The sequence below is a fragment of the Colletotrichum aenigma genome (assembly GCF_013390185.1).
Source record: "Colletotrichum aenigma strain Cg56 chromosome Unknown KSG_Cg56_contig06, whole genome shotgun sequence".
Classification (NCBI taxonomy): Eukaryota; Fungi; Ascomycota; class Sordariomycetes; order Glomerellales; family Glomerellaceae; genus Colletotrichum; species Colletotrichum aenigma.
In genome coordinates this window covers 937,659-963,069 of record NW_023500912.1, presented here as the reverse complement: position 1 = coordinate 963,069, position 25,411 = coordinate 937,659, and the positions used below count along the sequence as shown (strand labels likewise).

The 25,411-nt window shown below is 54.6% G+C and overlaps 5 protein-coding genes across 5 annotated transcripts; 4 read left to right on the top strand and 1 right to left on the bottom strand.

Moving 5' to 3' along the window:
* Window positions 1-5,374: 5,374 nt before the first annotated feature.
* Window positions 5,375-6,701, top strand: alp1-0 (Alkaline protease 1; the record flags this gene model as incomplete). The annotated part of the gene is made up of 2 exons (XM_037324540.1): window positions 5,375-5,980; window positions 6,033-6,701. The coding sequence occupies 2 exons, from the start codon at window positions 5,375-5,377 to the stop codon at window positions 6,699-6,701; spliced, it is 1,275 nt and encodes a 424-aa protein (XP_037177042.1).
* A 3,051-nt stretch (window positions 6,702-9,752) lies between these two features.
* Window positions 9,753-11,383, bottom strand: erg-6 (putative squalene synthase; the record flags this gene model as incomplete). The annotated part of the gene is made up of 4 exons (XM_037324539.1): window positions 9,753-9,869; window positions 9,962-10,123; window positions 10,191-11,250; window positions 11,328-11,383. 4 exons carry the CDS (start codon window positions 11,381-11,383, stop codon window positions 9,753-9,755), a joined length of 1,395 nt encoding a protein of 464 aa, XP_037177043.1.
* A 2,497-nt stretch (window positions 11,384-13,880) lies between these two features.
* NRS/ER (Bifunctional dTDP-4-dehydrorhamnose 3,5-epimerase/dTDP-4-dehydrorhamnose reductase) lies at window positions 13,881-14,825 on the top strand (the record flags this gene model as incomplete). Its single annotated transcript, XM_037324538.1, has 2 exons — window positions 13,881-14,324; window positions 14,376-14,825. The coding sequence occupies 2 exons, from the start codon at window positions 13,881-13,883 to the stop codon at window positions 14,823-14,825; spliced, it is 894 nt and encodes a 297-aa protein (XP_037177040.1).
* A 1,173-nt stretch (window positions 14,826-15,998) lies between these two features.
* On the top strand, window positions 15,999-17,618 carry CGCA056_v009290 (putative J domain-containing protein; the record flags this gene model as incomplete). Its single annotated transcript, XM_037324537.1, has 2 exons — window positions 15,999-16,104; window positions 16,174-17,618. The coding sequence occupies 2 exons, from the start codon at window positions 15,999-16,001 to the stop codon at window positions 17,616-17,618; spliced, it is 1,551 nt and encodes a 516-aa protein (XP_037177041.1).
* A 1,972-nt stretch (window positions 17,619-19,590) lies between these two features.
* Window positions 19,591-20,148, top strand: CGCA056_v009289 (uncharacterized protein; the record flags this gene model as incomplete). The annotated part of the gene is made up of 2 exons (XM_037324536.1): window positions 19,591-19,825; window positions 19,913-20,148. 2 exons carry the CDS (start codon window positions 19,591-19,593, stop codon window positions 20,146-20,148), a joined length of 471 nt encoding a protein of 156 aa, XP_037176454.1.
* Between the last annotated feature and the right edge of the window lie 5,263 nt (window positions 20,149-25,411).

The window sequence follows — 25,411 nt, the reverse complement described above, 5'->3', positions numbered from 1 at the left end:
AATGTATTGCAAACCGGATACAGAGACCTGCGATGAACAGGTTCGCTTGACCCAGATGTTAGACTATGTGCCTAGGCCTGGGGAAGACAAGAGACAGGAGACAGAGACAGGACGGTCTGGGCCTTGCCTTGTCGCCTGCACGCCAAAACTACGGGACGGGAAATGGCACAAGGGTGTCTTGGCAGCGTCGCCTTGCCGCAATTCTTTTTTTGGTCCCTGGGTTCCTTTGCGACGAGAGATGATCGATTCCCACCGCGAATGCAACCCGCCTTTTTGCCATGTTGAAGAACATGCTCGCACACGCATGTCTTGAGGAATCTGACAGGAATGCTTTTTTGGAGAGCTTATTGCGCAGGAGACTGCTTTCGGCCTCCTCCCCAGTCGGAGCACATTTACGGTTTATTGGATCTGGGGGAGCTGGGTTTGTAGGTACTTGGTATTGTGCTCTTGGTGTCCTTTTTTCCCACGGCCGCTGTACCGCCGCCGTCGGCTTCCTACCCTTTGGCTATGGTCTGTTCTCCGCATCGACCGCTTCGATCCTACCGACGAGGGGGTGCTTGGGGATTGTCGCGGGAGATTGACGGGCGGAGCGTCTGTGGTTTAACCTGTTTTGACGTTGACGTGACCCCCCTTCCTGCTGCTGCTGCTGCACCCCCAAGCGTCGCCCCGGAGTTAAGGGTGCGAAAGGGGAGGGGGAGGGGGGACGGTGACAGAAGGGCAGGGTTCGGACGCGAGAAAGGGAGGTTCACGGGTTTCAACGGTTTCGAAAGAAGCTCCTCGATGGTCGTATTGCTGAGGTTTGTGTGTTCCGCTATGGGACGGATGCGGGCCTGAGAACACGAGCGGCCGAGGTGATGAGATGTTTTTCTCTTGTCCAGTTTGCATGATGTGTCATGCGGACTTGCATTGAGGGCGCGATATTACACAGAGTCCTGGTGGTGAAGGCTAGACAACGCCATTGGATGCTTGGTGTTGCACTGAGTTGCTTTTTGATATCTCCCCTCTAAAATTGCGCGAGGCGGCTCAAGCACCGAGAAGGCCAGGCTGCGGCGACGGCGTGTGGCTTGCGCCGTTGGCTTGCACGCCGAGCCGCACGTTGGTCGGTTCATCGCCCACGAGCCAGGAGGGGGCCGGACGTGCCTCGGAGGAAGCATTCGAGGAGGGGCGAGGGAGGTCACTTTTTTAGAGTTGCTTACACAGCGGGATCGATCAGTCGGTCAGTGTGGTGTAAGTGACGTGAGGGCAAGAAGGAGCGGAGAGGCCGTGGGTGTGGCGTCTCGGTGCCGGGCAAGGAACTCGTGGACCTCGCGGCGGGATGGGCGGGCACACATGGCGAGATCAGGGATGCCAAGAGAGGGGACGACGGGATTCGGCAGACGGCAGCCAGTCCAGTACACGGGACCGCACGACGAGGGGGACGAGAGCAGGTAGGTATGCATGCATGCATCGTCATTACGGGTTGGACGGGATATGGGCTTTAGCGATATGTAGAGGACCGTCATGATGAAATGAAGAAAAGCTTCGTTGCCGGGCTGGCGGAGTCCGTCTGGGCCAGTCGACGACGGGACCGAGATGGGGGCGTGGAAGGTGTTGTTGATGACCGACGAAGGTGTGTACTGCATGGGGAAATCGGAGAGAAGAAATGGGATGCGGAGATGGGGATGGGGAATGGATGACGGGTCGAGTGATGGCTGCAGATGCAAAGCGTATCTGCGAGATGGCTGCGGAGCGGTTGAGACACAACGTGTGGTCTTGGGATGTGTTGCTGCTATGGTACTCGAGAGGGTTTTGCATGAGGCAGGAGGGGAAGGAAGGAGGAGACGCAAGCCCAGAGGAATAGCGCAGAGTCAAGACATATTGGTGATGCTGACGGAAACGAGCCAAGATACGGCATGTTGCGAGTTTGCGACTTGTGAGGGTATCGACGACGAATGCGATTCGCAAGCCCCAAGCCGAGCCAAGAGACATTACGCTTATGATGTGCACTTGCATAGTATTGGCGATGTCGGGTGTTGAGGGAGGCATAGGCCTAGGCATCGGCATGGGTGTACGCAAGGCTGGGTTTGACAGTTGCACAGTCTAGCAGTCAGTCAGTGTCATCAGTGTCAGGCTGTCAGCATCAGCATCAGCTCCGATGCACCGCGCCTCCAGGGAGTCAGGTGCAGTTGTGGCAGGCAGTGTGCACCTCAGTCAGTCAGCAAGCCAAGTGAGCCGTAAGTCAGTGATTCGGTGTCTGACGGTTAAACTCCGTCGTCGTGTTGATTGAGTGCACTCTCGGTGGGACACGCACAGCGGCAGCGAAATGGAAAGCAGCCAGAATGGAGGCGAGGTGGGCGTTACAGATTTATGGAAATGACAGGGTCGAAACAGGCCCCAGTGGGGAGGATCGACGACCAGCGTCTCCAGGCGTTGGGCTTGTTTGACTTGGCACGGCCACTCACAAGCGCGCTTGGCTGCCGCAGCGCCCAAAAAGGGAACCGCTACGCTCGACGCCTTGCCGTCTCGGGACTAGCCTCCGTCAGATACGTACTTTCCCCTGCAGAAGGGCAGGCGCTACTGTCCGTAACGAGGAAGGGACCTTCCTGCCAGATTTTTCCAGGGGCAAAAGGGGAGGAGCAACAGCAACAGCAATGGCAAGAGCAACGGCGACAGCAGGAAGGACCGCACCTCAGATCAGGTCACCACCTCCTGCCTCAAGGAAGGTGGGAGGGAGCGAAACAACCGTAAGAAACTGCGATGAGGGAAGGAACGGTTCAGGTCCAGACCCAGCCCAGGTTTAGGTAGGGCCATGTCCGGGTTTGAGACGGAAGCAACGCTGGATTCTGGAAAAAGAATATCCCAAGGAAGGATACAGCGACGGGCGTCTCGTTGCTGCACATCGAAACGGCGTCGTCGTCTCGCTGCTCCTGCTCATCCTGCTCTGCTCCCTCTCGGCGGCTGTGGCCAACGGCATCTGCAAACTGCATGTTTGCTTCTGTCCTTTTTTCGTCTCTCTCTCAGACTTACGCGCGTGTGGCTGCGGCACTCATTTGCTGCAACCTGCGTGGTACAGGCCCAGGAGGCGGCGGTTTGCGACGGCATGTTTCTGCTCGATGCGCCTCTTTTCCTCCCCCAGACTTGCTTGTTTCTGTTTCCTCCCAACTGAAGACATCCTCAACGCTTGCTGCTGGTCCGAAGTATTGCAGACGTCTCGAAGGGTTCGCTATTTGCATTTCTCAGCTGTCAAGGATGACTGGGCCAGACAACGGGTGGACAGTCACCGAGATCTCATCGTCAAATCCATCTCGTCAACACCAACCAGTCCCTCCATCCCATTCTTTTCGCCGCACGTCACCGACAGCGTGCCAGGGATGGTTGGCCTGCGTTGGTGTGTGTCCCCCAGCACCACGACGCACTAAAAAAGCGTGCAGTGTGTGTGGCGCCCCGGCAATCAACGACCCTGGCACCCTGCCAATGGCCACCTCCTCGTGGAGGTTGATTTTGATTTTGATTCTGATTTTGGCGCCCTGGGCCGGATTGAACTCGACTGGGACCTGGCACGCACGCCGAGTCGCTCGCAGCCCGAAAATAATTCGTGACGAAGGGTCGGTCGTCAGCAGCATTAGCAGAACCCCCATTTCAATACAGCAACCACCCATACCACCTTACCTACCTTACCTTAGGTACCTAATGGATAATGGACCTCAGCATCTGCGCTAGGCGACATGTCGGTACCCCTTCACACCTCGACATGCACCTCACCAGCACCTCACATTTTAGCCTAGTGTCAGCGGCCTGCTCCCGAGAGACACTACACCCTCCCGAGTAAAGACAAGAGGCAACAAATCGGCGCTACAACGACAAGGAAATAATGAGGGAAAATTGTGCAGGGACCCGCGAGGCCAGCCGAGGGGAGCTAAGACGCTCTGCTGCTCTGTTGATCTCACTTTGAGACTGCGCGTGCGTGGAAGGGTACTTGGCTAAGGCGCTTGGTACTTGGCTCTCTGGTGGTCTGGTGTCTGTTCCCTTCCCCGAGGGTTTTCAATGGCTACTACGGCTGTGATTGCATGCTGTCACTGCCACTGCCTCCCTCTGCCTCCTGCTTCTGCTATGGAAATCTATGCAACAGGCCTGCCTGCCAAGTCTCGGATGCAGTCGACCCAAAGCCAAGCCCAAGCCATGACAAGCAGACACAGCAGACCCGGTACGTACTCTGTACCTCCTGCTGCATTTGCATCTCTTGTCTGATCTGGTCTTTCTCTGCCTCTTGCTTTTGGTCTGAGTGAGTGACTGAGTTCTCTTTCGCTCTCAGCGCAGTTGCAGCATTGTCTCTCCCCTCTCTTGTCTTTCTCGTCTCTTTCTCGGCTCTCACCCCTTGTCTGCTTGGAGTCCATGGGTCCAAGGCCTATTCACTTTGTGCAAAGAGCACTGTCCCCTCTTTCTCTCTCTCGTCTGTCTTGCCTCTGCCTCGCCTCCGTCCCTTGTCCCACTCACCCTCTTGCCTCTTGTATCCATAGTCCATCGTTCGTTGCTCCTAACCCTGGCCTGGCCTGTCCGTCTGCTTGCACGAGCACAAGCCCTCCCCCATCCACACTTCATCCACCCCTGCTCTCAAGGGCCCCAGTCCTCTGATTCCCACCCCAGGTCAGGTCCCAGTCCATGTCCACCCCTTCCCATTCCCATACAGGGCAAGGCAAGGCAAGGCATGGCCCACCTGCTCCAGCGCAGACCGCAGATGCAGGTACCTGATGTACCGCTTGCCCCCCCCCCCCGGCTCGCTCCCGTCCCCTAGTCCTGTCGTCCACTTCGTCCCCCCTTCTTTTCCTCGTGGCCCGTCGTTATACTTAAGTTACTTCTCTCAACCTCCATCCAGGCCCAGCTGTGCTTGGCCTTCCGTCTTTTATCTTCTTGCTCCGTCTCTCTCTCTTGTTGCTTCCATCTTCCTTCCCTCCAATCCTCTCTCCATTTTAGTATATCCATCAGTCAGCTCCCACGTCTCCCGTGCGGCCGGATAGCTATACCTCCTCCTCTCTCCAACAACAACCGTCCACTTCTTCGCCTATTCTTTTATCATATTTGTTTTACTCCGGTTCGGGCTTTTTTGACTTGAGTTCAAGAGCGTAACAAAGGCTTTGTGTCGTGACTGGTATCCGGATCCTTTATCGCATCTTCTCTCAACATCGCACTCCTTCCGTCGCTCGACCACGACTCACTCACTCCCACGCACACCTCGACGACCTCTTTCCAGCCGTCGACTTTTTTGCTCATAGACCAGCGGTCTCATATTTTCGCTTCTTCATAAACACCAAACACGACGACGAGCTAGCTCTCTCCCGTACAAACCTTCCTTGCTTAAATATCAACAACCCGTATTTACATACACATCTCGCCCAACATGGTTCGCGCCGTTTCCACCTTCGTCGCGGCTCTGCTGCCCGCTCTCGGCCTCGCCGCCCCCTTCGGCCTCGGAGGCAGCTCTACCAACACATCCGGCTCCTTCATGGGTGTCCCCATCTCCAACCTCGACGCCCTGGACCTGATCCCCAACAAGTACATTGTCGTCTACAACAACACCTTTGACGACGATGCCATCGACATGAAGCAGCAATCCTTCATCACCTCCATCAAGAAGCGCAACATTGGAAAGCGCGCCCTCGACGGCCGTCAGCTGTCCACCTCCACCAAGAGCTTCAAGATGAACGGCTGGCGTGCTATGACGATGGAGGCCGACGACACCTTCATCATGTCTGTCATGAGCGCCGACGAGGTCGCCTACGTTGAGCAGGATGCCAAGGTCAAGCTGTCCGCCACCGTTTCCCAGACCAACGCCCCTCCCGGCCTCGTCCGTCTGTCTCACGCCGCTGCTGGCGAGACCGGCTACGTTTTTGACCAGACAGGTGGCGAGGGTATCACCGCCTACATTGTCGACACCGGTATCATGACCACTCACTCCGAGTTCGAGACCCGTGCCACCTTTGGCGCCAACTTCATCAACAGCGTCGTATGTACTCCCAGCTTACACTGATTCAGCCTTCGAAATTGACACGATGTAGGACACTGACGAGAACGGCCACGGCTCCCACGTTGCGGGCACTATTGGCGGCCGCACCTTCGGTGTTGCCAAGAACGTTAACCTGATTGGTGTCAAGGTCCTTGACGGCGATGGTGCTGGCTCCAACTCTGGTGTCCTCGAGGGCATGCAGTTCGTTATCGACGACGTCCAGAAGAAGAACCTTACCGGCAAGGCTGTCATGAACATGTCCCTCGGTGGCTCCGCTTCCCAGGCCGTCAACCGCGCCATCCAGGCTCTAAACAACGCCGGTGTCGTCCCCGTTGTCGCTGCCGGTAACGAGAACCAGGACGCCGGCAACACCTCTCCCGCCTCCGCTCCTAACGCCATCACCGTCGGTGCCATTGACGCCCGCAACGACCGCAAGGCCTCCTTCTCCAACTTTGGCAAGTCCGTTGACGTCTTCGCCCCCGGTGTCAACATTCTGTCTGTCGGCATCACCTCCAACACTGCCACCAACACCCTCTCCGGTACCTCCATGGCCTCTCCCCACGTTGCTGGTCTCGCCGCCTACCTCATGGGTCTTGAGGGCCTGAACACCGTCAAGGCCGTCACTGACCGTATCCTCGCCCTCTCCGATGCCTCTGGCGCCACCGTCCAGCAGAACACTGCCGGCACGACCAACCGCATCGCCAACAACGGCCAGCTCTAAGCGAGCTATTTCATTGGTCCGATTACCATTTCACGAGAGCTCGAAGCATGAAACCACACATGGCGTCTTTTCTTTAACCTCGATTTCCTTGGTTTAATATCCGCGACACTTGTGTGTAACTTCATTTTTTGGTTCGAGGAGGAGACGAAACGCAAAGAAGAGAGTAAAAATATTCACGGCATTTTATTAGAGGATACCCAGTCATAGCATGGCGCGCGGGCCTTTTCGACTGCAAAAGCTGTCCCGTCTCTCGATCAGTGAGAGGGATAACTTGTATGTAAAAAGACACTTTTGAGCAAGAAGAGGTCATCACACAAACACCATACCGCATTTCAAGAAACTTTCCACAGACAAGACGTAAAGAAAAAGAACAAAAACCCTCGACGGGGCTGGTTTCCTCGTAACTCTTCACTGTCCTGGGTTTACAACCTTTTCCCTCCTGTCTAGTCAACGATTTTTCTTGAATCATTTTTTTCATTTATAAGCCAAAAACTTGTATTTACTTGCAACGGGGGAAGACTTAGGTAATGACAGCAGACAGCTACAAGACGTTAACTTCACCTCTTGCCTATCCATCAAGTGACATGACTCTTCTACCGTGATCACGATCTTCCAATACACACATCACAATCTGCAAGCACGACGATCACCAAGCAACCCCACCCTTCTCTCCGGACCGTTGGAACGAGATGAGACGGGAGGCGAAAGAACGTCACCCACGCGCGCACTCGGAGACGGAAACCCAAATCTGCGTAGATTCTTCAGACTCCTCGCATTTGCATCTTTACCGATACGATGCGAGGCCGGGCGTTGTATCGCGAACTTGGACAATCCCGTTGACCATACACAGCCTTCCTCTCTTATTTCGTCCCGAGTCTTGTTAGGAAATGACGCCGTGACGACACTACACTTACTCAACGCACGCACACCCTCGTCGGGGAGGTCCAGCGGTCAGAGCCAAAACAGCAGAAGGCAGACTTCGCTCGCTCTCACACGCGAAACAAGGTTTCACGGCACCTTCACGACGGGATGGGATGAACTTAGCGCCGCTGCTGTCCTGGCGTGCCTTCGCACGCGGGGAGTTCTCCGGCCGAGCAGCAGTAGGCAGGCCACCATCACCGCATTCGGGTCTGTAGACGGCCCAAGGTTTTCCACAAGTTGACTAGTCTCGTGAGCGAGTGCTCGGAAGGTCGGCTGGGGCAGCATTCTCGACAACAGAGATGGGACCAAAAGGAAAGAAAAGTTGAGTTGAAAAAGCTAAAGTTGTTTAAAAATTGCCCGGGAGGGTAGTGTAAAGTCTCCCTCTTATGATGTAGCAAGCGCAACGAACGGACGGGACGGGGACGGGGAAGGATAGGACTCCCCCAATAGAACGGAAGACAGGTTCCGAGGCCACGCCAGGCCGGGTCTCCCTTCCTCACTCACCTCCTCGCGCTTTCGCTGACTTGTTCCCGAAAGCTTCTTTCTAAGGCCAGGCTGAGAGAGAGACCGCAGCATGGGAATGATCAGCTGTGAGCGCGAGTCAAACATCACCGTCTCGGTACCCCGAACCCGAAATAGGAAAGCTTCTGGGGTGGTTTTCCTGTGACGATGATGTTCCTCCACGGGCAATGTGTGAAAACCGAAGACGAGGATAACTTCTTCTCCGTAATAATCAAGGCCATGTAATAAGTTAGACAGTCCAAGGGAAATGCGAAAGAGAACCTAGAAAAGGCCTCCCCTTCAACAAAACAACGCTGAAGCAGACACCCCATCCAATCCTCCCAGGGGCGACGGGGGCCAGCGTTCGACGCTGCAAAGGTACGGAGAACCGAGTTCTTGGCGTCATGGGCTTCACGGGGCTTTCTGTAACGAACCACCTTCAGCTGGAACGGAGGCCGGGACAAAAAGGCTGAGGAGGCAAAACCAGCTGAAGAAGTTGAGCCCACTCGTAGGTGAGGTAGGCACGGCTGGAACAGGGGAGCTTCTGACATTGCGCGTGTCTTATTTGTGATTGTGGTTTATTTCCTTTCCCATGTGTTGGGAATCGATGTGCTGTCACGGGTATGTCTTCAGAATGACTCAGCTTCGAGACCTCAGCAAGAAGCAAAATGGCAGGAGGCAAGACGACCTCCAACGAAGAAGATCGCAACCTCCCGTGAACACGATCCATCGCCGCAAATGTAGAAACGGCTAGGACGAAAGAAAGCACCTCACTAACGGGTGTCAGCTGCGTCGCCGCACAGGCAACGACCCCTCCCCAGCCGGCGCGCATGAACGCCGAGAAGCCTTCCAAGAGCCGCATCCAGCGTGCCTGCCTCCCCCAGGTTCTCCCCTCCTCCCCCCTCCCTTTCGCTTCGCAGCTCGCGGCGCGCGGGAAAGACGGGACGGTCACATGGTCTTCCAACTCTAATGACAACAACATATGCGCATGCTTCCCTTGCTTGACGGAGCTTGGGATTTGGATTTACTTTTGGATTCGCGTCTTCCTTGATACCTGGGGAACCGAAGGAGATATAGATATGGGAGGCTTGTCATTCCTTCCCACGTTGCTGTACATGACTGCGTCGGTGGCAGTCTTGTCACCCGATGTGAGGATGCCCGTGGATCAGACGACGACGATGGTGACGACGATGGGCAGTCGCGACAACGGAAGGGACATTTCAAGTATGTTTGCAAGCCGAAGCAAAAGAGCGCATCCCTGGAACAGTGGAAGACACGCCCGCCCCGTACTCGTCGCTGTGGACGAGGTCTTTGCCGGTGGGTTTGATATCAGCACTTCTTCGGCACAACCACAGTCATGACCACCTAGCGGTGGGACTGAATTGCAATTTGACATCCGTGCTTGGGTTCGTTGGAAAGAAAGTCATCTCAATGGCGTGGGTTCAAAAGGCGACGAATAGCAGGCTTGGCGCACAAAAACCATCGTGGATGGTGTGTATTAGGAAGATTAGTATGGGCTCAATATTCGTGACCGGAACCGGCAGAGCAACCGAAAAACTCCTCATCAATATGTACCGTCAACAAGTCAGATGAAGCGTAAGAACAACTTTTGTTCTCGTCTGTCTGGTGTTACAGCTCCTTGTGCTCCAACGGCTTGGCCGCGTTGGGCTCCATGCCGGGCCAGTAGACGCCGTCCGACTTCCAGAGCGTGTCGAAGCGCGCACCAAAGAACCACGCCGTTCCAATCTGAGTCGTGTCAGTTGCAGTGTCGAGGTTGAGGGTTGAGAAGAGGTTGGTGAAGGAAGAGTAAACAAGCGAGAAGAAATTTTTGGACTGACCATAAGAGCAGAGACAAAAAAGAGGGTCAGCAGGACCATGCCGCCCAATATGAAGGCTTCGCCTGGGTCCATGCCCGGCTCGCCCCGCTGTTTTTGTTTCGCCGCGTCTCCGAGCTTCTTGGGGTCCTGTCTCGGGAACAATGAGTCGATGAATTGCTCAATCTGGGCATTGTGTTAGCAATTGACTTTTTTGACGCGAACAAAGGCGCGGGACAAAGCCGTCGCGTACCTTGGCGCACTGCACGCTGATCTGCACGTAGTTGGGGTCGCGCGGGTCGTTCTTCTTGTGTATCCGGCGGACGTATCTCCTGAAAACGTCGCAGACTACCATCAGGTTTTGCGTTGACTCGGACATGAGCTGGCATGCGTCGCCCTTGGTGATCTTGATGTGGCTGTTGAAGATTGCGGGGTTGCGGAAGACGAGTTCGAGGGTGGCAATGGCCATGCTTTGGGGGATGGCGACGAAGTTGAAGACACTCTGATCGCGGATGCCGGCCATGTAGAAGATGCACTCCTCGGCGTGCTTGAGCGCGTTGAGGACCATCTCTGAGCTGCACTCGAGGGCTTGGCGCTGGTACTCGGGCTTGAAGAGGTCCTCCCACTTGTCTACGTGCTTGCTCCAGATCTCCTTGGGCCACCAAGCGCGCTTGTCGAGGTAGTCCTCGTGGATATCACGGATGATGTTTGTCTTTTGCAGGAACTGGCCCATGGACTCGGTGAGCTCGGGACGCTCGAGGAGCTTCGGGTTGGCCAGGTCGCCCTCGACGAAGAGGCGTGTCAGACCGTCACCGACCAGACCGGCCACGTAGTGGCAGTACAGCTCATATTCCTTGATGGTGTTGGTACCGTTCGCGTTGAGCTCGGTGTCGAGGGCGTAGTCGGCCATGCCGTTGCCCATCTTGATTGTGATATCCTTAATGATCTCGTAGTAGGGCTTCTTGAGCTTCTTCAGCTCGACAATGACGTCGTCAAAGTGCACCAGAAGTTCGCGATCCTTCTCATTGGGGCCGTTGCCGGTGAACGTCCATCCGTCCGTCTCCATCAGGGTGTCAAACTTTCGCAGCAAAGGCTCCTTCTCCTTGATGTCGATCGTCATATCATCTTCGATGGTGTCGAGTCCGCGCAGGACGAGGTAGAATAGAGCAACGGGGACGAGCAGCTCGGGGTTGAGCTCCTGGATGACGGCGGAGAAGGACCGGCTGGTCTTGTTCAGGAATTCGAAGCATGATCTCAATGTCGGGTCTTCCTTGGAGGGGTCGCGGCGGTGGACAGGCTCGTGCCAGACCTTCCTGGAGGCTAATTAGCATACAGATTGCAGAATGAGCGCATGACACGCGCGCATCGGCAAAATGGAGGTAGACGGTACCATTGAATGATGGAGCGAAGCTGGTTCGGGTGGAGGACATAGTAGAGGGCGCCCATGATGGCAAGCGGTCGTCGCGATGGGCGGTGGGCAAAGGCAAGACTTGCAGAGGAGACGACAAGGTGAGGTCAGTCAGAACGTGCGGCGACGGGCGGTTAAGGCGAGGAAAGGGCCGGGTCAGACTGTCGTCGCGGTGGTATTGACGCAGAACCGAGAATCGCCAGTTGCTTCGTGGCCGCAAGTTCGCGCAGTGCAGACGGTTGCGGGTGTCGTTGCAGTCGCAGTTGCAATTTTCTCCAGGTACCGAGGGGCTGGATCAGATCAGTTCGCGAGGGACACGGACGCTTCTTATGCTCGAGGGACGGGATTGCAAATTGCAGATTGCAGCAAGCGATCTGGGTAACCGGTGACAACGGGAACCGGAGATCAACAACACAGGACAGGACTTGAGCGAAGCAGTCGACGGGGAACTGGAATAGGAGGAAAGATTTCTCCGCTGTCATCAGCATGAGCCAATCCCATGCGCCGGGTAAGGTAGGTATGTAGGAACTGGGCAGCTCCTCCCCAAATTTGCCAAAATGCAACGATCTGCCAAGCTCCGGCGGTGGTGTGGTCCCCGTCCAGTGAGGTGCCTGCGCTGTACCACTGACGGCGCTGTGGTTGCCCGCCTTTTCAGTTGACACCTCACGCGGTGTTTGGCTGCTGTGGGCGGTGGACCGGCGCGGATGGGCGGCGAGCGGCGCCATGCTACAGTGACACACGGCGTACCTTACCTTGCCTGTGTGCGAGCCTGCCACGGGTCCAGCAGCGCAGTGGAAGCTCGCAGTCGAAGGCCCTATTGGGGAAGGCTCCAAAGGCCCCCAACTGCATCGCACTCGTAGCTCCCATTTGGCAGGCGACGGGACCAACTGGAGCACCGGTTCGGCTAAACCTAAGCGAGCCAATGAGACGGACCTCGCGGCGTGATTGGCCAGTGGAAGGTGCTGACTGTCAGCGATGCAGGTCCCTTTTTCCCATCCAAGCGGGGCACGGATCACGACCCTGTTGGTACTGCCTGAGAAGGAAGGTATTGCCCATATTTCAGGGTCTTCCATCCGCGACTGCGTCGTTGAGTTGGTTCTCGCTTCCAAGTCTTCTTTTCCCTCTCTTTCTTCGTGGGCTCAGCTCGCATCAAGTGTCATTTGCACCTCGGGCGTCTTGGCGGCACCCAAGAGGCCGAGACTGATGGTCTATAAGTACCGGGCCTGCGTCCCTTCCTTCACCTGTTGACACGCCAGATGAGGTGTGGGTGGGGAGAGCGGTCGACTTATTTCACGCATGCAATTCACCTCCCAATAAACGCACCAGCTCAGCCTCCCCCTCGCGACCCGACTATCCGAACCTTAGCACGCGTGCGCAATCGTCTGGTCCTTGGGATATTATCTCAAGTCTCCAGCCCATCGTCTACCACGCAACTCGACAGAGATCCTTGGCTTTTATACCAGCCGTGAGGCTCTGTTTCTCCACCATTCCTTGCGAATGGCATGACGCTGGAACAAGAGCAGAGACAGAAACGGAGAGCTTCTTCTCCAAGTCTCAAGTCTCAACCGTCTTCCCCTCCACCGCCACCCGACTCAAGGGAGCACGATGCGGTGTGCACCTCGTCGGCGCATGTCTCACTCGTTGCATCTCCAAGGGAGCATACTGAGCACATCTAGCCCCCTTCATCATAGGCCCACGTATCCGCGATACATGTCGTTGAGGCTCCCAACGACGGCGGTAGCAAGTAGCTACTTGTCTTTCAAGTCTTCCACTAACAATACTTTGTCGTCCCGTTGCTGTCTTCGGCTTCCGTGGCGCTGCTTACATATCCATAGCCTTGCCAAAGCTCCGCCGACTATTGACTGAAAATAGGCACGATAGGCCCGTCTGATAACACGCGCCCATCAACATGGAACGTAGCTCCTGGCAAGCTTCGTACTCGAGGTACGTAAGTTGCGCTACAGGGTCGCGCGGTGAAGGCGGTACCTCCACGCTTCCATTCCTCTGCCAGCACCAAACGTGTGCAAGCCCGCCCACGTCCAGAGTGTCAAGGACCAGTGCAGTTCCCGGAGGTGGGGGTGGGAACGACATTGAACACCTGCTGTCCAGTGCCGTGCCGGTGGCAGCTGCTTGCTGTGAACGGTCCAAATGGGACAATGGGACATGGAGTCTCGACCATGGGCTGAAATGCAGATACGACTCGTACCTGAACTGAAAGTTTCCGCCTTCTCTCCCTTTGGTCACACCTGCGCTGCCATGCTTACCCCAGATAAATAATCCCGTCTCACGCCTTCCCTTTTCTCTGCTGATTGCTATCTTGTCTTACAAATTACTCAATTTGTCCTTTTCCCATCCCCTTCCCATCCCACCCCACGACTCCATCCCTTGCCGGCGAACGACATATAAGACCGCCATCAGCTACATACCGCTGCTTGCCAACTTACACCATCCCAGCGAGCCGATACAAACCCAATTCGAAACTTTCCGTCCCCGACGACCGCACCCGATAACAACACTTTCATCAACATCATCACAATGGCCACCAACGGACACTCCGCGAACCGCTTCCTCATCTGGGGAGGTGAGGGTTGGGTTGCCAACCACCTCAAGGTCCTCCTCGAGAAGGACGGCAAGGAGGTCTACACCACCACTGTCCGCATGGAGAACCGCGAGGGCGTCATTGCCGAGCTTGAGAAGGTCAAGCCTACCCACGTCCTCAACTGCGCCGGCTGCACTGGTCGCCCCAACGTCGACTGGTGTGAGGACAACAAGGAGGCTACGATGCGATCCAACGTTATCGGCACCTTGAACCTCACCGACGCCTGCTTCCTCAAGGGCATCCACTGCACCGTCTTCGCCACCGGCTGCATCTACCAATACGACGATGCCCACCCCATTGGCGGCCCCGGCTACCTCGAGACCGACCCTGCCAACTTCAAGGGCAGCTTCTACTCCGACACCAAGGGCCACGTCGAGGAGGTAAGTCATCAACTCTCCGTGCTTGCGACGGCAAAGCTAACCCCATCACAGATCATGAAGCACTACAAGAACTGCCTCATCCTCCGTCTCCGCATGCCCGTCAGCGACGACCTGCACCCCCGTAACTTCGTTACCAAGATTGCCAAGTACGACCGCGTCGTCGATATCCCCAACAGCAACACCCTCCTCACCGACCTGCTACCCGCCTCCATCCTCATGGCCGAGCACAAGGATACCGGTATCTACAACTTCACAAACCCCGGCGCCATCTCTCATAACGAGGTGCTTGCCCTGTTTAAGGAGATTGTCCGCCCCGACTACACATGGAAGAACTTCTCCCTCGAGGAGCAGGCCAAGGTCATCAAGGCCGGTCGCAGCAACTGCAAGCTCGACACCACCAAGCTGGAGAAGAAGCTCAAGGAGTACGACTACACTGTGCCCGAGGTTCACGACGCCTACAGGGCGTGCTTCCAGCGCATGAAGGCCAACGGTGTTGTTTAAATGAAATAGATTTGGAATTGGCGTACCGGGAGCTGTTTGCTTTGGAAGGAATCATGAGGCGGAAAAAATGACATAGGAATGTGGACTTTGAAATGGGATGACAGTTGAAGCCAGAATGGGAGCAGCATAGCATGAATCCAAAGCAATCGGGCAAATGTCAGCGCAGAGCTCTAGTGCCGAGTGAGAGTACATCGTGAGTCGGCATGGCCGGTGTAATGAGCAATGTGCCGGCATTGGCTGGTCCCACTGGTAGTGTATGCAATAGAAGCTGGCGGAAGCTATGCCGAAGATCTGGCATTGTTCTGGAAGCTAGATGACTCGCGGCGTTGAGCAGCCTTATTTGGGGGCGTCACGGCGTTGATCGTCGAATCTGTCGGGTGAACTCCATCGCAACATCCACGTGTAGATGGCGGCTTGCCGTTTATAGTTGTTGTATCATTCCGACAAGCTTGCTGCAATCGGTTGGTAGCAGCAGCAACGTTGTTTGCACGACAAGTTGGAACTCTACGGTCGCGATGCCGTGCAACGTCATCCCTGTCAGCAGGACCCTGTCCGCGTAATCTCCAAGGCCGCAGTGGACTTCGCCAGCAACAGTCGCCTGAAGTATGACCGGCATCGCTGAGCAGTCAGCCCAACAGATGCCACCTCGCTGGGGAAGTGGCGGGCCGTCAGCGGGCTGGGCACCGGTGGACGTTGCCTCAGCCCACCAAGGCCTGGAGCAGTTGGGAGAGCGGTGCACCTCCAACGACGTAATTTGGCGGGGCACCACCGCAAAAACGAAAATCCACCCAAAATTCAGCCCAGCAGCGTTGCTGAGTTGCGGCTTCCCGTCCGGTCGGGTGCACCTGCTGTCACCGTCACCGATACTGGGCCAGTGTGTGCGTGCGTCGCCTAGTTTTCCTTGTGATTTCCTATGAGGATATTGCGTACCTGACCTACCTACCTCGCCAACCTTACCTCATCGCCAATCTACCTTGTCCACCGCTTGAATCATAATCGCTGGCATCCCTACCCGCCACCACCCCGCGATCTCTGATCTCTGCCGCGCCGATCGTATTTTTCTCTCTTTTCTTCCCCTTTTCCCGGTGCGACTCTTCTATAGATCTCTAGCTGTCATCGCTATACCTTGATACCCCCCTTCCAAACTTTACCCCTCCTAAAATTACCTCGATCATGGTCGTCGACACGGCCTACTACGACACGCTGGGCGTGAAGCCCGCCGCCACCGATATCGAAATCAAGAAGGCGTACAGGAAGCTAGCTATTGTTCACCATCCCGGTAAGCACCCTGTCACGAGCACCGCAGGTCTTTTCGTGGGCGCGCATCACTGACGCCAAGCAATAACAGACAAGAACCCCAACGACCCCACCGCCCACGAAAAGTTCCAAGAGATCGGAGAAGCATACCAAGTCCTGTCCGACAAGGACCTCAGAGCAGCCTACGACAAGTATGGAAAGGACCATGCCAAACCGCAGGAGGGCTTCGCCGACCCCGCCGAGTTCTTCACCTCCATCTTTGGCGGCGACGCCTTCGTCGACTGGATCGGCGAGATCAGCTTGATGAAGGATCTGACCGCAACGATGGACATCACGATGCAAGAGGGCGAGGAGGGAGCCGAGGGTGCTGAGGGCGCCGAGGGCGAGTTCCCCGGCACCGAGGAGGCTAAGAAGGAGAGCATGAAGGCTGCCGCAGACGGCGAGAAGAAGGACACAGAGAAGCCCACCGCCAGCGGCACCGCCGCCGCACCGCCCCCTGCCGTCGTCGTCGAGGACGAGAAGGAAAAGCTCAAGGCGCGCGACGCCGCCGAGGCGGCCGCCGCATCCTCCGGCACTGCTACCGACGCTCCACCCCCTGCCTACCAGAGGGAACCCTCGCCCAGCCCCTCCGGCACCTCAGGCTCGAAACGCACACAGATCCCCCTCCGCCCGGCTCTTATGGACCGTCCGTCGGACGAGGTCGGCGGCGTCGAGACCGAGGAGTCGCTGCGCAAGAAAGAGAAGAAGAAGGGCCTGACTAAGGAACAGCGCGAGCAGCTCGCCGCCTACGACAAGGAGCGTGCCCGGGTCCGCCAGGAGCGTGTCGACACCCTCGCCCGCAAGCTCCTCGACCGCCTAAGCGTATGGACCGAGACTGACAAGGGGCCCGACGTCACCAAGTCGTTCCAGGAGAAAACGCGCCTCGAGGTGGAGAACATGAAGATGGAGTCGTTCGGCCTTGATATCCTGCACGCCATCGGCCAGACCTATCTGGCCAAGGCCACCGCGTTGCTCCGGAGCCAGAAGTTCTTGGGCATCGGTGGCTTCTTCAGCCGCGTCAAGGACAAGGGCACTATCGTGAAGGAGACGTGGAACACCATTAGCAGTGCAATCGACGCTCAGCAGACCATCGAGGAGATGGCACGTATGGAGGAGAAGGGCGGCGCCGACTGGTCCGAGGAGGCCAAGGCCGAGTACGAGAGGCGGGTCACGGGCAAGATCCTGACGGCGGCGTGGCGCGGGAGCAAGTTTGAGATCCAGAGCGTGTTGCGCGAGGTGTGCGACTCCGTTCTCAACGACAAGAAGGTGCCGCTGGCCAAGCGCCTGGAGCGCGCCGAAGCCATGGTGCTGATCGCCGAGATTTTCTCCAAGGCACAGCGCACGCCCGAGGAGGAGGGCGACTACCTCGTGTTTGAGCAGCTCGTCGCCGAAGCGGCCGTCAAGAAGGAGAAGAAGAAGGGCAAGAAGCACGAGCACGCGGCGGCGGCAGACGTGGCGGAGGATGCGCCGAACGTTCCCAAGCCCGAGAAGGCGTAGGCATGGTGTATTTCTGTTGAGCTTTAGATAACCGATCCCCTCCGTGTTTTTAGCCTATTTTTATATTCAACGCTGACGAGCACCCGCTGCTGGGTGCTCTTTTTTCATGTACTGCTGTGTAATACTCTTCAATACCATACGGCCACCGCACACGGGTCTGTGATGTTTGAAGTCCCCGAGATGTCGCATTTGCGCTCCGTCACGAGGTCGATTCCACTACCCAAGTGATGATGGGTGTCGCTGAGTTTGAAATCGATCCCATGTGGGCGACGAGCTGAAGCGTACTTCGCTTTTCTAGTCGTGACATTGCCATCCGCGCCCATGATAGCCGGGGTTCGCATGATAAAGAGCCTGTTTCTCCTTCCATACCCTACCTAGTCTCTGCCGAGGTCTCCTCATAACACGGGAGACTACACTCCGCTCCGGCTCTCGTAAACGGAAGGAGCCCCCTCCTCTCCTATCCACGCCTTCCTCCCGTAGATGCAGACATCAGACATCAGCCCGCAAGATGTTAAGCAGCTTTTGAACAATTGTCGATGCGAAAGATGGACAGCGGGACCATAAACAGAATAAAAGCAAGAAGAGAAAGGGAAAAAGAGGCAAAAGGCAAAAAAAAAAAAGGAAAAAGGAAAAAAAAAAAGGAAGGAAAAAGGAAAAAAAAAAAGGAAGGAAAGGAAAAAAACTCGGGTTGATCCCTACGAAAAACCGACGGTTTTTACAATGTCTGGTGAATGGTCGATGTTGACCGTTCGGCCACGCTGTGTTGCGTGTGTCTGTGGGGGGTGCTACCCCCCGACGACTGCTCTCAGAACTTGCTCTCATAGAGCTTGCCGTCAGCTTTCATGGCAGCCGTAGCCAGATAGGTCCTTTCGCAGAGGCGGCTTGAGAGGGAAGGCACGGGCGAGGGACGTAGCTAAGGCTCTTGCCATTTCTGCTTTCTTCGCGGCAACCCGCCGGTACATAACCTCAAGGAGAACTCATCATCGCAAACTGCCGACACTCTATTTCCAGTGGGCGTTGCCCTCATGAAGGACAAGATGCTCTCATGCTTCGTCTACTTGGTTACACGCGCGATGGATGAACGGAAACCAACCCTTAGACCTCAGTACACCCGAGTCACACTCGCGAGGGGCGAGATGCTGGGTGGTTTCTCCAGTTTCTCGAGAATTCGGGGGCTGTCATCGACATACTCGACCGCAGCTACGGGTTCGGGGAATCCGCGGGGGTTCGTGTTTTGATAAATCAGCATGAGCTTGAGTGATACACCTTGAGGTCTCTGTTTCGACGGTAACCAAGAGACGATATCCTTCAAGGTCGCCCTGGAGTTACTGTGAACCTCCGTGGGCTCGAAACTTCATCAATATCCTCCAAGTTTGACGAATTCACCCCAAAGGTTCCATGCAATCATTGCGCAGTGATGGTAGCCGTATATACGAAGTGCCTGTCCTAGAGTCTCGAATACGGAGGGCTTTGGGTTCGAGGTCAGCACAGGGTGTAACATGCCCACTGCCGCGAGACAACAATGCAACCACCGATGCTGTCATGCGGCTCAGCGGTTCAGCCCGCGTCCCTGGTTGCATTGCTCGCGGAGACGTTGCGCTGCAAAGAGGAGACGGCTTGGGGCAGATCCCGACCACTTTTTAGCACACCAGCAGTGCTCGCGGTATGCCGTGAGTTGCAATTACCACTGTTGCATCGAAGGATTTGGCTACACGGATGACGGACCAGGGAAGTTAAATTGTGAATGTAACACAGTATTGTTTAGTTTATCTGCATGTCAGCCTGCTGCCTTGCCTAGTGGTGTTATTGGGGAACATAAGATCTTTTCTTACGAAGACCTGGAAGCGGCATACGGCGGTACTTATAAAACACCGAACCCGATGTTTGATTGGAAAGCATTCTCAATTTCTTGGGAAAACATATACATTGCCAAGCTGTGTCCATACGAAATTTGTAGATTAACCCCCTCAAAATGCGCACCTCAACATTCATCACCACCGCCGCGGCCCTCTTCAGTGGCGTAGCCCAGGGATATCTCCAGACAATCGGCCTCCCGCAGACAATCAAGCCGGGCGACGTGTGGGACGCGCCGGTCACGACGGCCATCATGCAGCCCAGGCAGGACCTCATGATCTGGGGCATCAGCGATACGTCTGCCGTCTACGCGGGAAGCATTGGCCTCGAATTCCACCGAACCAATCTGCGTCGTACGTAACTCTCCTGCAGTTGTTCTTGTCCTTGCCGAGCATGGAGATAGATCATCAGAGCGGCAGTGCTGACTTTCGCTGATGTAGAAGAGCTTTCCGGCGGGTACAATGACACGATCCCGAACATCTCGATCCCGGAGTCCCTGAACCTCGCGCCTGGAGATTACAGTATCCAGGCTGTGATCTTGGAGTGGGCCGGTGCTGCGAACAACCCGTCGCTGGAGACTTGGTTCTGGAATGTGACGATTGGAGACGTCACGAGCGAGGAGCGGGTGTGGCAGAGCGCTCACGGGGTGAATTCGAAGCGTTGTAATCTTGTGTAGAACCGAAAGACACCTCAGTTACGTATATTAATAGCTAAGTATCGTTTTCCCGCTCAAGGTAGTCAACAAAAAGCCAGGGGCATTTGTCATATTGTTCTCGCAGCCGCTCGCGCTGCCACTCGCACGACCGCGCGTGAAGGTCGCACAATCGCGCATGAAGGTAATCAACAACGTACTTGACGCCCTTACAGGAGCAAGGCTCGAACTCCTTGAGGGCGTCTGATGGCCAAGGAAAATGTGACGTTGACATGCCCCGGCAGGGATAGCAGTGATCAGAGTTCTCTGAGTAAATCGTGGGGTATGTAACCCGGAAGTACTCGCTCAAAATGCGGTCGAAGTGGAAGTTGGGGTGGGTTTTGGCGTTCCAGCATCCTTCGCTGTCACACCACAACACGTTTTTCGACAAGCTGGTGTCTATCTCGTACGAGTTCGGGTCCAGCAAACGCACTTTTTGGATTCGACTGTCGCTGTCCTTGTTCTCGTCCTCGACATTACTCCAGAGTAACCGGCGCCCTTGAACGAACGTCTCTATTCCCCCTCTCTCTGTCGAAAACGAATATTCGAAGTTGCAGCTCCGACACGTGAAGTCTCTCCAACACTCTTTCTTAGCTTGAGTTCGAACTTTTGTCCAAGTGACATGAGGACAGAGGAGCTGGTCGTACCCGTGTTGCCCTGGAGCTTCGTCATCGACCGCAGAGAGCGGAACTGTCCACCTCATTTCAATCTCACGATTGGCTGCCCCATGGTCACCAGGGGATTTCTCAAAACATTCAACCTTCGGGGATGTGGCTCCATGAACTCCGTCAAAGCATTGTTTGCACTCGAGAAAGGCAAAGCCGTCGGGCTTGGGGTTGTGTATACCCTCAACCCAGTGCCTGACATGGCCCCATGTGAAAGAGACATGCGAGCACAGCCGCACACGCCCTTCCCAGAGAATACAACGCCTATTTTTCCGTTTTTTAAGCTTGAAGAGCTGCTCTCTTGAGAACGACAGTCTTTGGTGCTCCTTTCTGCAGCCAGAACACCACAATTTCTCCTCATAGCGAGCCAGGTGGAGCTTTAATTCTGTTATGTCTGGGACACGCTGCAGGCATGGTTGGCAGAGATTCGCATGGCTCGCTTTGAAGAGAAACTGCGGTGCCCTAGTTACAGACAGGAGCAATGAACGTTGCAGCCTAAGCTGTACTTCCCTCTGGCAGGAGCAACCTAGGTGTCTTGAAAAGCTGAAGTCAGACGTATCCCACCTGCCTCTGAATATCCGGAAGCGCTTCTCTCCACAGAGTCTAAAGAATAGATGGGATACGTGTCGCACGAAATAAAGGTCGGCTTCCCGCATTTGATACATAATCTCCACGATGACTTCCTCGGGAAGAGCACAGAGGCGGCTCTGTACTCTATTTTGGTGCTCTCGATCGAGCACCGCCGTCGTGGGGCTCAGCTCCTCCATGCTGGCGGTAGTCAATTTTGCGGTGGATATGGCGAGAATGGATGTTCGGTGTGCACATTGGAGAGTGCTGTTTATTGATGCTTTACTACTTGTACTGTTGTCTTTCAATGACTCAAATCTGTGTCTCCGATGGCGTCGGAGGACGAAAAGGTCGTCCATTTTCCGCAGACGCTATGGATAGCGTCGCGTACCTTTTTGCCAGCCTACGAATTTTCCAGCGAAACCTTCTTGCTCTTCTCGATTCATTTTCTGTTGTGCACCCGAACGACCTGTGTCTTCAGCTCTGGTGAGGAATGAAAAATGCAGACACTTGACGAGGCGCCAAGAAGTAAAGTTTAAGCCTCAGATCCGCACTCAGTTGTTTGTTCCCAGAAGCTAGGCCATTAGTAGGGCTTCGCGGTGGGTGCTGTTAAACCTTTTCAAAATACCAGTCACCAGGAAGAAAATAACAAAAAAACGTTTTGGCCAGTATTTTGACCTAGGCGGCCCATCTAAGCTATCGGCATGTAGGCGTTTCGTAAGATTCTAAAAGCCTGTAAATGGAAAGAGTCGTCTACGAAAGCGGTACTAAGACATCTGAAACATCTGGCAGCTGGCGTCTGGGAACTGGCGCCTGGGAACTGGCAAACGAGATGCGGATTTGGGTCGAAGGTTTGCGCCTAGAAGGGCCATCAGGAAGAAAGAGGGGTCCGACATTTAGGATGTCCCTTCGATGGCTTGATATGTTCATCAGGACCACCTTGACTGTAGAACATTGGCCGCCATGTTGCCGCACACAGTTGCTTCCTTTCTATCATTACCGTATGAGACTTTTTGCTTCTGCTTTCATGAATGAACCTACACAAAAAATAATGTGGTTGGTCTGGCACAGAGATCAAACTTTGTTCCTCGACGAACGATGTGCTTCCAGCACAGGTAAGTTCAAAAGTTCCTTCAAAAATTCCTTCCCTAGTTGAAGAGAATATTCCCATGTTTAGCTAGGTCGGTCTCCCGACACCTGCCTTGACCCTGTTTAGCCCTGACATCTTCAGGCTTAAGACCCATCCGGAACCAAGTCCTTTAGGTTCTAAGCCCATGATATATTCTCACAAGCTGCCATGGTCTTCGATAGGTCTTACAACATACAAACACTCAATGCTCCCATGGGTATACTACGGTACATGCGACATGCGTTCCCAAGAATGATGTGAGTAGAGCAAAATCTCAAAGAAACTCACAGTCTCCTAGAAAATGCTGACTTCGAATTCAACTCTTGTCAGTCAAGTTTGCGCGGTTTCGTCTAATAACCGTGCAGCATACCCCATCGCCTCGTCAGTAACCTCACTTTTCCTTTCGTCTGAATTTGGACATTCAAAATGCGGAGGTCCAGTAGCGCAGCTGCAAAGTTCGGTTATTGATGATCGGCTTGTCCATCTTCGTAAAATTACTCGTAGTTCGTCACACAAGTATGTGTTAGAAGAACTGCATCTGCTACAATGAGACATGGAAGTTAGCCAATGTTCCCAAAATCAAAAGAAATGGATGACCAAACATACTCGGGCCATCGAGGGCGGTAAACGAATCTTTTGTGGAATTTGTTGTTGCGCAAGATGTTCCTGAAGTCACCCTGAGCGTTGTAACATCCTTTGGTGTTGCACCATAGGACATGCTTTGAGAAGTCTTTGTGTGTTTGGTATGAACCTGGGTCTAGCGAAAGCGATTTCGACGCATGTTGGAGATCAGAGCAATAAATATCTTCCGGAATTCTTCGCGATCTCCAAAGCATTCGCCATCCCTGGATGTACGTATATTCTCCCGACTCTGCTTTGGTCCATGAATACTGGAAGCCGCAGATAGAGCACTCCAATGATCCCGGAACTTGACCTGGTACGACATGCCTCAGGATCTCTGACCAGGTGACATGCGGGCAAAGCATGTTGTCGTATGTGTGTTGCCTGGAAGAGCAGCTCTCGATAACGTGAACGGGGAGTCTCCAACTCATTTCGATCTTGTAACGCTTTTTCTTCCTGCCACTTTCCATCTCAGTCTCCTCGGCAAAGGCCCTTACCGCCGGATTTTGTGCATCACTGACTCCAACGAGGCACTGGTAGCATTCGAGAAAGCTTACGCCATCGCGGAGACTGCGTTTACGGTTTTTCCAGTCGTTGACCTCATTCCATCTGAAAGAGAGATGGGAACATAGTCGGACACATCCTTCCCAAAGAATACACCGCTTTGAGCCCTCGGACTGTTCAAGCAGCTGCGTGTATGAAAACCACATCGTGGCATGCTTCTCTTCACAAGCAGAGCACCAGACGTCTTTCGTGTGGAGCGCTATCTGCTCAGCCAACTCATGTTCGTCCGGGATGCGCTGCGAGCATGGCTGGCAGAGAGCTTGACGCCGCAGAGTGAACGCAACTTTCTCGCTACAGTTACACCATTTTGAAAACATGTTCTGCCGAAGTTCGAGGGGGCTGCTGAGGAGAGGGGGATGAATCCTCCTGGCATATTCGTACTCGATGTTGTAGTCGATGTTGTAGTCTGGATGGAATTGAGTGAAATATCTGTTGCCATGTGCAAGATAATGGTACCTATTGTCATAATTGGTCCGGGAGTCAGTTTCTTTGGAAAAGTTGAGTTCTCGAAAACGCATTGTCCGACAAAGCCGGAAAAAGAGATTGGACACTTGACGCGTGAGATAGAGCTCGGCAAGTCGCATGTTGAACATGATTTCTAGGACAAGTTCCTCAGGAAGAGCGCAGAGACGGCTCTGTAATCTGTTTTGTTGTTCGCGATGAAATACCGTCATCATGAGACCGGTGCTGGGCGTTGATGGATGATTCTCGGCGTACGTTTGCTCCCTGCTGATAGTCGCCATTTCTGCGGTGGATGATTGTGAGAAGGAAGTTTGGTGCATGTTCTATGGAGAGCGTTTCGATTTGTCCATGTTTGTTGTTCTTCTTCAGTGACTCATATTCAGGCCGAACCTTAAAATTCAGAGCGTTCGAGGACGCAAGGGACGAAAAGATTATTCATTCTCCCAAGACGCCAATAGCATCACCGAGAACCATTTGTAAGTAGTCAGAGTGCTCTCTATCGCTGCGACTATGAACTCTCTGGGGAACCCCCCTTCATCGCTCTTACGAACTTCATTCTCTCGCTTGATGAACACGAACGACGTCTATCTCTCCCTCCGATGGGAGCGCAAACCTGCAGATATTTGACGAAACGATGAGAAGCTCCCAAAAAGCTTAGGTTTTTGTTCCATTGGGGGGGAGGGGGGTCCAATCTATGAGAAAGAGGGAACCAAGCTATCGGATACCCCTTCGCTAACTTTGCGTGGCCATCAGGGTCGCATTGGCTACAAAGGGAACAGCCGTCGTGTAGCCGAGTCAAAAAGATCAGTGCCACAGGTGAGTAACAATTAAATGACTGGTCAGGAAGTTCATTTACATGTGTGAGTGCCGTGGTAACAATCCGTGTACGGCTTGTGTCCGCTCAGAATTACTCCATGCGATCTTGGTAGCTCTTTTTTCTGCATGTGAACGGCAGTGGCTGGGTGACGGCGAACAGGTACGCTCAACGCTCTGCCTGAAGTTGACGAGAAACTCCTCCTCATTTTCCCATCAGCTTTAGGGTCTGATATCCTAGAATTCGACCCATCGAGGCTACTTCAGATTGAAGATGGGCACTGCTGTTGCCGAAAACAATTGGTGGCTTGTCCCACTCACGTCATTCCGATTTCGCCACTGCAAACGTTAGGAACGTATGGCTTCATCGCATGTGAGACATCTAGCAGCTTGGCACAGAAGCCCTCCGATCGCCAATGAGCGTGGA